General features: G+C 40.8%; 1 protein-coding gene across 12 annotated transcripts in view; it reads right to left on the bottom strand.

Moving 5' to 3' along the window:
* RAPGEF2 (Rap guanine nucleotide exchange factor 2) overlaps nt 1–12936 on the bottom strand; it is a 292166-nt gene that overhangs the window by 37069 nt on the left and 242161 nt on the right. For all 12 annotated transcript variants that reach the window (XM_039539178.1, XM_039539187.1, XM_039539181.1 and 9 more), the window contains 5 exons: nt 10820–10997; nt 7465–7601; nt 6719–6877; nt 4286–4438; nt 3538–3702 (listed from right to left, as the gene is read on the bottom strand). In XM_039539178.1, coding sequence (XP_039395112.1) covers nt 3538–3702; nt 4286–4438; nt 6719–6877; nt 7465–7601; nt 10820–10997 — 792 coding nt within the window. The remainder of the gene's footprint in view (nt 1–3537; nt 3703–4285; nt 4439–6718; nt 6878–7464; nt 7602–10819; nt 10998–12936) is intronic.

The raw sequence follows: 12936 nt of genomic DNA, 5'->3' as shown, positions 1-12936 counted from the left end.
ATCAGCGCCTGTGGTGCTCCATGATTTCATGGAATTACTTTCCTATTCAAGAATCACTGCAGAATGGGCCATTTACACAAAATTCCTAGTTCTATTCTAAGGCTTGGAACTACATTTTTTTTTCAATCTTCCCCACCTCCCTGTTCAAAATTTGAGCTACTCTTACTGCAATGTAAGCCATTATTTAATCTCACATTTGAAGAGATTAATACAGCAGCTTCAGGTCAGCATAAACTGGATGTTTTAATTTATTTTTTCTTTAATTTATTTTGGGAGGGGAGAAGAGTTATACTCTACTTATTTCATTAAATGTTTTTTATATTTTAAATGGCTACTTAAAGCTTTTTTTGATCTGTGTTGAATGAGGTTAGATGGGGAGAAATTTTATATTGCTTTCATAATACTAAACAGTAGTATGCTAAACTATTATTGGACAAGAAAGGATAAGTTTCCAGTATCAAAGTTGATTTTTTTATGAAAATGTTATTATGCAGAGTATAACAAGGACCTTTTATTAAAGGGTTTCAATGTATTTATTAGAATAAATTTAAATGACAATATGTATGGTTACAGATTAGGGGGATAAGTATGTAAGACAATGCACATTAAAAACAATTATATAACAATGTTTTTTCCCTTCAATAAATATAGAGGAGGCAACAGAATGAGATGGAAAGAAAAAGTGGGGAACGAAGAGGGACAAGACATGTAAGTGTAGGTTTGGGACAGAGGAGGAACTAGTATTGAAATATACTATAATGGCAATCTCAATATAGACATCACAGTGGATGTTGTAAGTTACTGACAAAATAGACATTGCACTGAAAAGAGCTGTCTACTAATGGACAAAAGGGGTATATTACACATTAAAAAATCCCTATGTTTGAAGAACATAACATAAGAACAGCCATATTGGGTCAGACCAAAGACCAATCTAACCCAGTATCCTGTCTTCTGACAGTGGCCAATGCCAGGTGCCCCAGAAGGAATGAAGAGAACAGGTAATCATCAAGTGATCCATCCCCTGTCGCTCATTCCCAGCTTCTGGCAAACAGAGGCTAGGGACATCATTCCTACTCACCCTGGCTCATCTAATTCTTTTTTTAACCCTGGTATAGTCAAAGAACGTTAAGGTTGCAAAGTCAAGCACCCACAAGTTAGCAAAGATTGTTTTGTGCAACCTTAATTCAGCCCCCTTGTACCTCTCTCCCCAACTGGCTCCCAGTCTCCTTAGCCCAATTCCCAGTTCCATTTTCCATCTCCTCTCTTCATGTGTCCAGGCTCAGTCTGCCCTAACTCCCAGGTGTCCCTGTCCTAGTCTGCTCACTTTTGCTCCTCTCTGTACAGGTCTGGCTCTTGCCCCCTCTGCATTTGAATAGAGGACCTTCATCCTCCACACTGTCTGGGCTTCAGTAGGTGGTAGTTACTGAGCACCCAGAAGAGATGGGTTCATTGTTTTCAATTCTGGTGCCAACTGCAGAAAAAGTCCTGCTCAGCCCTGGCCTGGAGCTCATTCAGTGCAGAGGGAATCTTCTGGGAATGTGGCATTGGAGCTCAAGCAAATCCATACTAAAATTCTGGGGTGGATTTTCATGGGACAGCAAATGCCACATCTGTCACATGAAGGCAAATGAAATTTCATGGCAAATTTCAAGTCCCTGATCTAAAGTTTGGGGGGGAGGGGAAGGACTACACTTTCTTAAAGAAAAGTTCATCCTAATTTTTTAACATGGACAAACAATGTATTTTCTCTAATCTCATTTACAGAAACAACTGAACTGTTTTAGTTGAAATTTTTCCTCCCCCACTTACCCCCACAACCTCCCCTAAAATAAATAAAAAATAAAAATTAGCCTGAGGCTAATATCTGGCATATGCAATTTCACCCAAACAGTTAAAGTTTGGCAAAACTATAAGCAACTGAAAACAGGATTTTATAAAGTGAAGTGCTGGGCAAACTTAACTGCAGACAGTGTTATCTGCCCCATATAAAATTGGATATGGTGGACCTGATTCTCCTCTTACTCCAATTTTATACTCTTGATTTCAATGGAGCTACCCTAATTTTCACCATGGGAAGTGAAGGGAGAATCAAGCCTGGTGTCCTTCTGCTTTTATTTATATTTAACAAAATTGTTAGGAGAAAGCGTTTGCCAAATTGCATTAAACCATTATTGTGCACAGAAAACAAGGAAATATTTCCTGCCATAGATTTAGGCCCTAAGTTACCACAGATCTATATTGGACTGCCCCCCAGGGGTTGGTCTTGGGGCCAGTTTTCTTCAACATCTTTATTAATGATCTGGACGATGGGATAGATTGCACCCTCAGCAAGTTCGCGGATGACACTAAAATGGGGGGAGAGGTAGATATGCTGGAGGGTAGGGATAGGGTTCAGGGTAACCTAGACAAATTGGAGAATTGGGCCAAAAGAAACCTGATGGTTCAACTAGGACAAATGCATAGTTCTGCCCTTAGGACGGAAGAATCCCATGCACTGCTACAGGCTGGGAACCGATTGGTTAAGCAGCAGTTCTGCAGAAAAGGAACTGGGAATTACAGTGGATGAGAAGCTGGATATGAGTTAGCAGTGTGCCCTTCTTGCCAAGAAGGCTAATGGCATATTGGGATGCATTAGTAGGAGCACTGCCAGCAGATCGAGGGAAGTGATTATTCACCTCTATTCGACACTGGTGAGGCCACATCTGGAGTATTGTGTCCAGTTTTGAGACCCCTACTACAGAAAGGATGTGGACAAATGGAGAGAGTCCAGCAGAGGGCAACGAAAGTGATCGGGGGCTGGGGCACGTGACTTATGAGAGGCTGAGGGAACTGGGCTTGTTTAGTCTGCAGAAGAGTGGAGTGGGGGGGGATTTGATAGCAGCCTTCAACTACCGGAAGGGGGGTTCCAAAGAGGATGGAGCTCAGCTCTTCTCAGTGGTGGCAGGTGACAGAACAAGGAACAACGGTCTCAAGTTGCAGTGGGGGAGTCTAGGTTGAATATTAGGAAACACTATTTCACTCGGAGGGCGGTGAAGCCCTGGAATGGGCTACTTAGGGAGGTGATCCTTAGAGGTTTTTAAGGCCCGGCTTGACAAAGTCCTGGCTGGGATGATTTAGTTGGTGCTGGTCCTGCTTTGAGCATGGGGTTGGACTAGATGACCTCCTGAGGTCTCTTCCAACCCTAATCTTCTATGATTCTATGACTAAAGTCTACTGAAATACTGATGACTTTTTAAAAGGATTGATACTTCTACAACCAATTATTTAATATACAGAGTTGACTGAAGTATGGGTACATGAATGATAAAATACCTCCCCCGCTCCCCCTTTAGTGTTTAACGGTAGTGCCTTACACGTTTTTAATAACTATTCGCCTGATTTAGCATACATTTTCTACAACTAACATTTTTTCATATACTATTAGCTGGTTGTTCAACGAAATCTAGCTATCCTGGTTTAAAGACATAAATAAAACTTTGTATTTAAATACACGTTAATTCACAATTGTAAGTTTTAAGTAGTTATCTTTTCAACCTTATCCCTGAGGCTAGGGTCATTGAACCACTCCAACAATTTCTTGCCCACTTCCATTGGGCTGGAAAGAAAGGTCCTGTAGGTCAAAAGGAAATCCTCAATAAACGTTGGATCCACCACTGAGTGCTCTTCCACCAAATGCATTGTTAACCTTTCTGATGTTCCCTATAACAAATAAAAGCTTAATTATTAACTAGCATGAATGCTTTTTTATTTTCATCTAACATCTTGATGGTACACTACACATAATAGTATCATTAAACCTGTCTAGTCACCAATGTGTTAAACAATAAAAAATAGCTTGACCATTGTAATAAAGAGATTGATAAACTTTACTAAATTAAAACAATCAAAGAACCCTGAAACAACAGCAATTTTTTGTGTGTTTAATTTTGAATAGCTTTTTAGCTCTTTTATTTAAGAATCTTTGGAAAACTTATATTTCAAATACACCTCTACTCCGATATAATGTGACCCGATATAACACGAATTTGGATATAACGCGGTAAAGCAGCGCTCTGGGGTGGGGGTGGGGGGGCGGAGGCTGCGCACTCCGGTGGATCAAAGCAAGTTCGATGTAACGTGGTTTCACCTATAATGCGGTAAGATTTTTTGGCTCCTGAGGACAGCATTATATCGGGGTACAGGTGTACATGGCTGAATTAATTCTGGACTTTGGTCACTAAGGAAGAGCTCATACAAATCTAGAAAGCATCTGGTTTTTTTTGTTTGTTTGTTTTTGTTTTACCTTGATGACAATGTGACCCTTTCTTGTTCCAGTGCGATCAAGCTCCCTGTGCTCCTTCACCATAACAATCTCCCCCTCCTCTTCTACCTTCTGCATGTTTTTTTCCACTTGATTGAGGATGCGGCAGTAATCTTGTTGGGCTATGCAGACAAACTGGAAAGAATCGTCAGGCATAGATATTAAAAGGTAGTGTTCTGAGACCTCAGAAAAACTGTCTGGACTTAAAATACAAGTACTCTATGATTAATGAAGATAAAGTAACTTCTCAGGCCACGGATGGCCAAAATTGTCTTTCCAAGAGCTCTGCTGTAGTAAACAGCTGAATAACCAAGTGTGATAAATTCCACTATAATTTTTGCCTCAGGAGAGTGCAAGATTCATTGATTCAAGATGATTTAATATCGCCATAGAATAATTCATATAGTTGCATTTCGTCCGCCATTAAAAGTAAATCCCACTTGCAAAATTTTCCTCAAGGAAACCTCTTCCTCCTCCTCTTCCTCAAGGCCATTTAAAAAGGGAACAACGGAAGGAAAACCCTATCAATAATTATGGTACCACTATTGCTATGGGTAAGCAAACTTTCATTTTTGTTCTTTGAGTAATCATAAATATATTAAGCCAGCCATTAAGAAAATTCTACCATTCTGATTTATGAGTAGCATAGATACACAGAAAATAATTACCAAATATACTCGATCATAAGCCAGTTTGTTTATAAGCCGACCCCCCCCCCAAGATGGAGAAGTAAAAATGGAAAATTTTTATAACCTGTTCATAAGCTGACCGAGGGGTTAGCAAACTTTGGCTCCTGGGCCATCAGGATAAGCCGCTGGTGGGCCAACATGGTTTGTTTACCTTGAGCATCCGCAGGCATGGAGGTAAATCTACGTAAACAAAGTGTCCCGATGCGTTAGCTGCTTACACTGACAGGCCGGGACGGCAACTGGTGGGGAAATGTTTTGGGGTGTGTGTGTGGGGGGGGGGGGGGGGTTGGAGCTGCGGGTCAGGGGAGTAACCCCTGTGACCACCCCCAACATGACCCCACCCCTAGCCCGGGACCCCCTCACTCTCCCCATACCATCCCTTCCCACCTTATCTGGGGAGGATGTCTCTGGACTGGCTGGAGCTGCTCCAGCGGGCTGGATGGCGCAGCCACAGCCTGCTCTGGGGGGTGGGGCCAAGGGGCACGGCTGCAGCTGCTTCGGAAGCTGTGGGGAGAGCAGCGTGGCCAGAAGCAGACACACTCTGGTCTCGCCTCTTCCCTTCTGCCTGTGCTGCCTCTCCTTGCTCCCTCTGTTGGGGGCGGGAGGGGCTGTGTCCCACCTCTCCCTCTCTATACCCGTTCACCCCTTCTCTGGTGCTTCCCCTTTTTACTAAAAAAGATTTGGCTTATAAATGAGTATATATGGTACTTTTAAATGAAAACATTTACATTTCAACGTGGATCATTCCCTTTCAACATAAGACAGCTATCTGTTTAATATACAGCATTTTAAGGGAAAATGCCACTTACAAAAGAATCTCAACTTATATTTAAGACAGCAACAAAAATGCTATATAAATACATTAACACCACTAGTAATGCACTTGGATAATTGAGATATAACCACCTTTTACATTACACTAGTCAAAATACCAGACCGTGTCTACTGGACAATTGGCATTTCTCTGGAAATTCACTGCAAGTAAAATAATTTGACATATGGTCCAAACAGAACCATAAATCCTTTTCCTTTTAGACCCAGATGTTTTTCTCCTGGGCTTTTGGCCACATAAATCCATTCATGCAGTAGCTGTGCATTTCATTTTATTACCTGGGGATGTCAATCTCTAATTTGAACTGGAATCATTTTTTTTATGAACAATTACCAAACACTTATCTGACATTTCATTTGCAATCATATTAACCAAACATAAGGGTAGTGATAAATTATGCTGCCTTTTCTTGATAGGTCTTCTGACATTGTTTGTTTGAGACTTCTGATTGATTGCTTTGATGAACTCATGTGTTACCTTTATATTTTGCCCCAATATAATTCAAAATGAATTTAGTTTTTTTCAGGTCATTTCATAAATAATATCAAATTTCCAGCACACAGTACTAAACAGAATACTCTATTTCACCTTTGTCAATTAACCTATTAGAAATGTACTCAAAGACATCGCCTGAACTAAGCACAAAGCCATTCTTGCATTTAAAATGAAAGAAAAGAAGGAAACTGATTTTTGAATAAAATGTATTGGAGAGAAAATATCCCTGTTAAAATTACTCTATAGAACAATTCCAAGGCCTGTCTCTGCACCCTACCTGGTAAACTTAACATGAATTCTGCCACAAACACTTTTTAAATTGCAGGTACGTTGTAAGGACAGTACTATATAATTTATATAATTGTGTTTTGCAAATACATGCATAGTAAAATACTCTACCTGGCAGTCATCCACTTTGGTTCTCATCACTCCTTTCATGTATTCCTTGTCCATGGTAGGGGAAACACCAAAACTGTTTCCCATGCACAGTATCTCTGTTCTTCCATCAGGATATGTCACTTCCACAGAACCATTCAATATAACTGACCAGGAGTCCAGCTAGAAATTGAACAGTGCAGGATAGGTGAAAAGAACAATCACCTACTCACTTAGCATTTTAGCATGGTACTGTATAAACACTATTCCCAGAATTGCTTATACATTTTTTAAAAGTTAGTTTATTTTTAGCAACTATTTATGAAAACAAGAAAGGAGGAGGATGAACTAGTTTACCTGAAAAATTATAATTCCTTCCATCTCCTTAAGGAATCTAATATTTAGCCTTTAATAAACTCTTGGAATTATAAAACCTATTTAAATCATACTGAAAGATCAAAAATAAGAAGCATTTGAAATCAGCTCTGATCATTAACAATACATGTGTTTGTATAGCCTTTATTGAGAGCATTTTCCTAAGTTCTATTGCATGTATCTTGTAAATTGATCTGGGTGTTTAAACTGAAAAATCATTTGCAAATTGAACTGAATAAAACCATAATCAACACAACACAAAACAGGCATACAAACAAATTACTTCCTAGTGCTACTTTCGGGCAACTAGAAATTAATTTCCAAACTTAAAAAAAAAATGTTTTCAGATTTTTTCACGTCTGCACAAAAGAAGATTCAAAGCAAATTCTACTGACCTCTTCCCCATCATTTAGTACTATGGTTCCTGCCCTCTCCACAACTGCAAATACCATCACAGCACAAAGTTCTCTCCTCACTGACATTGTCATGTTGGCAAAAGCAGGCAACTGATGCATGAATTCCAATAGTTGTTCTGAAAGAGAAAAAAAGCCCACTGAGTCATACACATCAAAACAACAAAACTAAGTAAAGGCAGCTCTTCAGAAAAATGCTTTAGGGTTCTTTAAGTTAAACTACTGTACAATGCTGTCTGTATACTGATAAATAATGTACAGAGAGCTGTTATAATTACTTGGGTTTTTTTGGCAACAGACTAGCTTATTATAATATCAATGAAAGATCTATAAAGTAAGCCAGTATAATGAAAATATTGTAATGTAACCATGTGCCTTGAATACATCCAATGAAATCACAATGACTCCACAGAGCCATTGTAATAGTTCTATTAAAACCATGTTGGGTTCTTTTAATCAGAAGAAATTAAGTTTTACAAAGTATTTTTGTGGCAGTATCCTATACTTAAGCTATCTACAGGACAGTTGGATCCAAACAACAAAAAAGTATAATATATAACTAATATAAACCCAATGTCCTTATTTGGACATTTAAAGATGTATTAAGGCAGGGGTGGGCAAACTTTCTGGCCGGAGGGCCACATCTAGGTATGGAAATTGTATGGCGGGCCATGAATGCTCACAAAACTGGAGGTTAGGATGCGGGGGGGCGGGGGGACAACTCCGGCTGGGGGTACGGACTCTGGAGTGGGGCTGGGGATGAGGGGTTGTGGGTGCAGGAGGGTGCTCCAGGCTGGGACCGAGGGGTTCAGAGGGCAGAAGCGGGCTCAGGGCTGCAGCAGGAGGTTGGGGCACGGAAGGAGGTCAGGGGTGCAGGTTCCGGGCAGCACTTACCTCGAGCAGCTCCCAAAAGCAGCTGCATCTCTCTTCTCCGGCTCCTACACGGAGGCACAGCCAGGCAGCTCTGCACACTGCTTGCATGGCCAATGGGAGCTGCAGGGGCGGTGCTTGGGGCGGGGAGGGAGGGGGACACATGCCGCTGCTTCTGGGAGCCGCGCGGAGTGAGGCAAGCCCTGGACCCCGCTCCCCGACTGGAGCAGGGCAAGCCCTGGACCCGCTCCCTGGCGGGAGCTTGAGGGCTGCATTAAAAAATGTCTGGGGGGCCAGATGCGGCCCCCGGGCCAGAGTTTGCCCACCCCTATATTACAGTAATAAGATGAGAGACAATTTCATAAAAGCAGGCAAGTTCATATCCCTAACCTTAGCCAGCCCTTTTGGGTTTAGTTTTGCAATGATGCCTGCTGTACAATATCACACAATATATAAAAAAGACTCTGTTCAGAAGGACCAGTTAAAAGCATGGTTACAGTAATCTGAAGTGACTCTTAATGTCTTACACTTCATGTGTAATCAAGTTCTATCTGATCCCTTTATTAACAAAAGTAAGCCTGTACTCCTTTTCACTCCTGTTAGCACTGCTGAATCAACACAGACATGAGAGAGAGCTGGATTCTGTCTGATCTCAATCAACAATTCTGCTGAGGATTCACACATGTAGCACAAAATTCTGGTTTTAGCCACACCTAAGCACCCCCAATAAAGAGACAACATTTGAAGGACATGGTCTTGCACAGGTATAGCTAAGGGTAAAGAATCTGGCCTGAAATACTTGTGATAACACATGGGCGCTCCCAGCAGCACAGGAAAAATTGGACCCAACTCCACAAGTCTCCAACTGCAGGAACCTCTGGAGCTACTGCCCAATCCCAGGATGTCCTGAAGCAGGGGGAGGCCCCAGAAGGTGGGTCTAGTCTTCCAGCCCCCTTCCCCTCCCTCCAAGCAGCTATGCAGGGGATGGGCAAGTCCTGTTCCTCCCCAGTCCAGCTGGAGATAGTAGCCCCCTTTGCTGGGGCACTCCTAGGAAGAAGGGGACATCATATTTCATGGGGAAGGGCTTAATTTCACGGTCCATGACGCGTTTTTCATGGCCGTGAAATTGTTAGGGCCTTAACTGTGATCAACAGGAATTCATTTTCATTGACTTGATATGCAATTAGTATTTCCATTATTGTGACAATTTTTGTTAATTTCAAAATTCTCTAGAACGCCGTGAATGCCTTTTCAGTCACCAGAGATTCTTACGTGACACACAAGTCTCTGGGTACGTCCAGACTACCCGCCGTATCGGCAGGTAGTGATCGATTTATCGGGGATCAATATATCGCGTCTTGACGCGCTCCCAAATACGTTCCCCGTCGACTCTGGAATGCCACCGGAGCGAGCAGCGGTAGTGGAGTCGACGGGGGAGCTGCGGCCATTGATCCCGTGCCATGAGGTATTCCCATAGCTGAAGTTGCGTATCTTACATCGACACCCCCCCATCCCAGTGTAGACAAGGCCTGTGTGTCAAATTACAATCTACAGTCTCTCAGCTCTAGCAGACTACAAGCATTAATATTCATCAATAGCACATTTATTTCCCCTTTTTTCTCGTACCCACCCTCTTTTTTCCTAAACAAGCATCTGTAATATATTAACTTGTAGGGCTGCCAGGTGTCCAGTTTTCGACCAGACTGTCCGACTGAAAAGGGACCTGTACAGTGTATGGTCAGATATACCGATCGGACACCAATAGTCTGGTTACCATGGGGGATTGGGAGAGGCACTTGGTCATCAACCCATGCCAGCCCCTGCTCAGGCGGGGCTACTTCCACCTGCATCTCATGGGCAGACAGGCTGCATTTCAGGCTGCAGCTCCTATCTTAGGAGAAAGCAGGTATGGGGCCTTAGGGGAAGAGGTGGAGCAGAGTGTCTCTCTCCAGTTTTCAGACATTACAAAGTTGGCAACCCTATACTTGGGAACCAATAGCTTAAAAAAATCTAACAACAAATTCAAGAAGTCCATTTGTACAGTGGAAGAGGAGTATCTTAAATCATATCTTGCTATTTTCAAAACCTTGCGTTACAACTGAATATTTGCTTCTCTTTTAGGTTATTAGTATATTTTTGTGACATTAATTTTCAACCCAAAATCTATATTATGTCAGTGGAGTATCTAGTTTAAAATTAAATTGAGTTGCTTCATTAATTTTGTTTTCAGCTTATCAGCTGTTATTTTTAGCATGATTATTTATTCTAGTTATCCAAATGTAACCTGTAAAATCAGTCATTTGGTATTTTGAACAATTAATTATTTCACATGAAGTTAGATATTTGTTACATGGATTCATTCTACTAAGTTTGGGACTGAGAAACAAGTTAGAAAATGTTAAATAATATTAGAGTGTGCTGAGGCGCAATTTCCCACTCCCTCCTGCTAGTTTTCATGCCAACTTACCAATGTCATCATCTGTCCTGTCTATTGGGTCTTTCTCCAGGCAGTCTCTAACAATATCCCTGCTCATCAGAGGGTCTGACGCCCTCTCAATATCTTCTTCATCATCATCATCCTCAGAATCCACTGCAGTCTCTGGTAACCCACTCAGATCCATATCACCAGCCTCACTTTCTGTGGCCTAAATACACACACAGATAATTCAAATTTAAACATTCAGATGTGCCCTCTAAAGCCATTCTTTTCCACTTAAAATATGTAAATGAAGTGAATTTTACTTTGCTTTGTGGAAGATCAAAAAGTCAATTTGACATACCACTTTTTGTTCTGATTTTTTCCTTCACTATATTTCTAAAAAAGGAAGCCAGTAATTTTTTTAAACAGAATGTCTTTGGTAAGATTTAAGATTGGTCTGAATAAAGTAGACATTTATATAAACATGTTATGTGCCTTTTTAGGAAGCAGGTCTAAGGAGAAGAAGAGGACAATTTAAATTCACTAGGTCAGTTCTTTACAAAATGACTAAAAATGTAAGTTGTTAAATAAAACTTTAATATTAGAGATCTCCAAAAATTAGTGTTTGCAGGAACCTCTCAATATGGTATAAGTAATACTGTCATTAGTTCACAGAGAATATTGGTATCAACCAGTACTATCAAAATACCACTAAAGACTAAAATGGCTACTGTCTGTCTACATAGAAACTGCGTAAAAAAGCTCAGCTATGAAGTGGTGAAGCTAAGATTTTTATTTATTTATAAGTATAAAGGCATATGAATTTACAGATGCGGAAAACATGTAAAGTCAGTGCTGGAGCACCACAGAGGAAATACGCAGAATATCTGCCAAAATTAATCTGCTTTAGATCCTATGAAAATGAACAAAAATCCAGCCAACACACAGCTCGAGGTCATTAGTATAAGACCTAGAGGTAAATACATTTTAATTATTCAATTTTAAGACCAAACATTTAATAAATCCCATAAACATATTTGCCTGTCATTTCAGATTGAGCTGCTTTTTTCTCAGAACTTGATTTAATGCCACAGCAGCTGCTAAACTTTGCTTACTGTGATTTTTTTTTTTAAGAAACATAAGCTGCTAATGAGAATATTCTAAACCACTGCTTCCCAAATCAGCACTCTCCGCCCCAAAGGAGTGTCAATTTCAGAGATTCTGGAGGTCAACAGCACAGCCAAATGCATTTAAAAAAAAAAAAAAAGAATCTGGACACCGCAGACTTTACATTTGTGATTCTCAAAAACCACCTCTTGTGCAAATGGGCTTTATGTTGAAATGAACTGAAGCTGTTCTCCAAAAACAGCAAAAGGGGAGACAGAACATGCCTGCCAAAGACATAAGCTTGTATTTGTCTTCTATAGCATCCTCACCTTTGCCTCTATGTGGTTTTTTTTTATTATTTAATACAAACAGTATCTTCTTTGATAAAATATAAATTAAAATAAAATCATTTTTACTTCATTTCCCTCTCTTCTGATAAAAAAAAATAATAATCAGTCTTGGTTTAGTGAGACTGCTGAGTATAAACCAACGGTACATTTTAAAATGGCAGCCAGGTGGCTCAACAGCTTGTTACACAACTCTGTAAGAACCTCTGATTCTGAAAGTGTCAATTCCGGTTACTGAGCCACTGACTAATTAATTGGTCTGATTTGCAAATCGTGATATTGTCATTCCCACTGGTCAGGACAAGGTTATGTTTTTCAAAAAGCATCATGGTTGACATGGATGCTAAATTTCAGTTAACCCCATTATACTAAAAAAGAGAAACAGGAAATATTTTGTTACAATTTGATTATTTAAAACCCCCAATATCACTGTAATAATAAAAAAGCAACTGATTTTTGAGGGATCACATGGTGCTCCAGCCAAGGGAACAGTGAATAACGGAGGACTGTCTCTTTTATCATTTAATTCACGGGTGGGCAAACTGCGGCCCAGGGGCCCCATCTGGCCCCCCAGACATTGTAATCCAGCCCTCAAGCTCCCACTGGGGAGTGGGTTCCGGGGCTTGCCTCAATCCGCACGGCTCCCAGAAGCAGCAGCAGCATGTGCCCCCTCCGGCTCCTATGTGTAGGGGCAGCCAGGAGGCTCTGCAC

This window comes from Mauremys reevesii, linkage group 5, assembly GCF_016161935.1.
Source record: "Mauremys reevesii isolate NIE-2019 linkage group 5, ASM1616193v1, whole genome shotgun sequence".
NCBI classification, from domain to species: domain Eukaryota; kingdom Metazoa; phylum Chordata; order Testudines; family Geoemydidae; genus Mauremys; species Mauremys reevesii.
The sequence above is the reverse complement of the archived record's forward strand: the minus strand, read 5'-3'. Positions and strand labels throughout refer to the sequence as shown.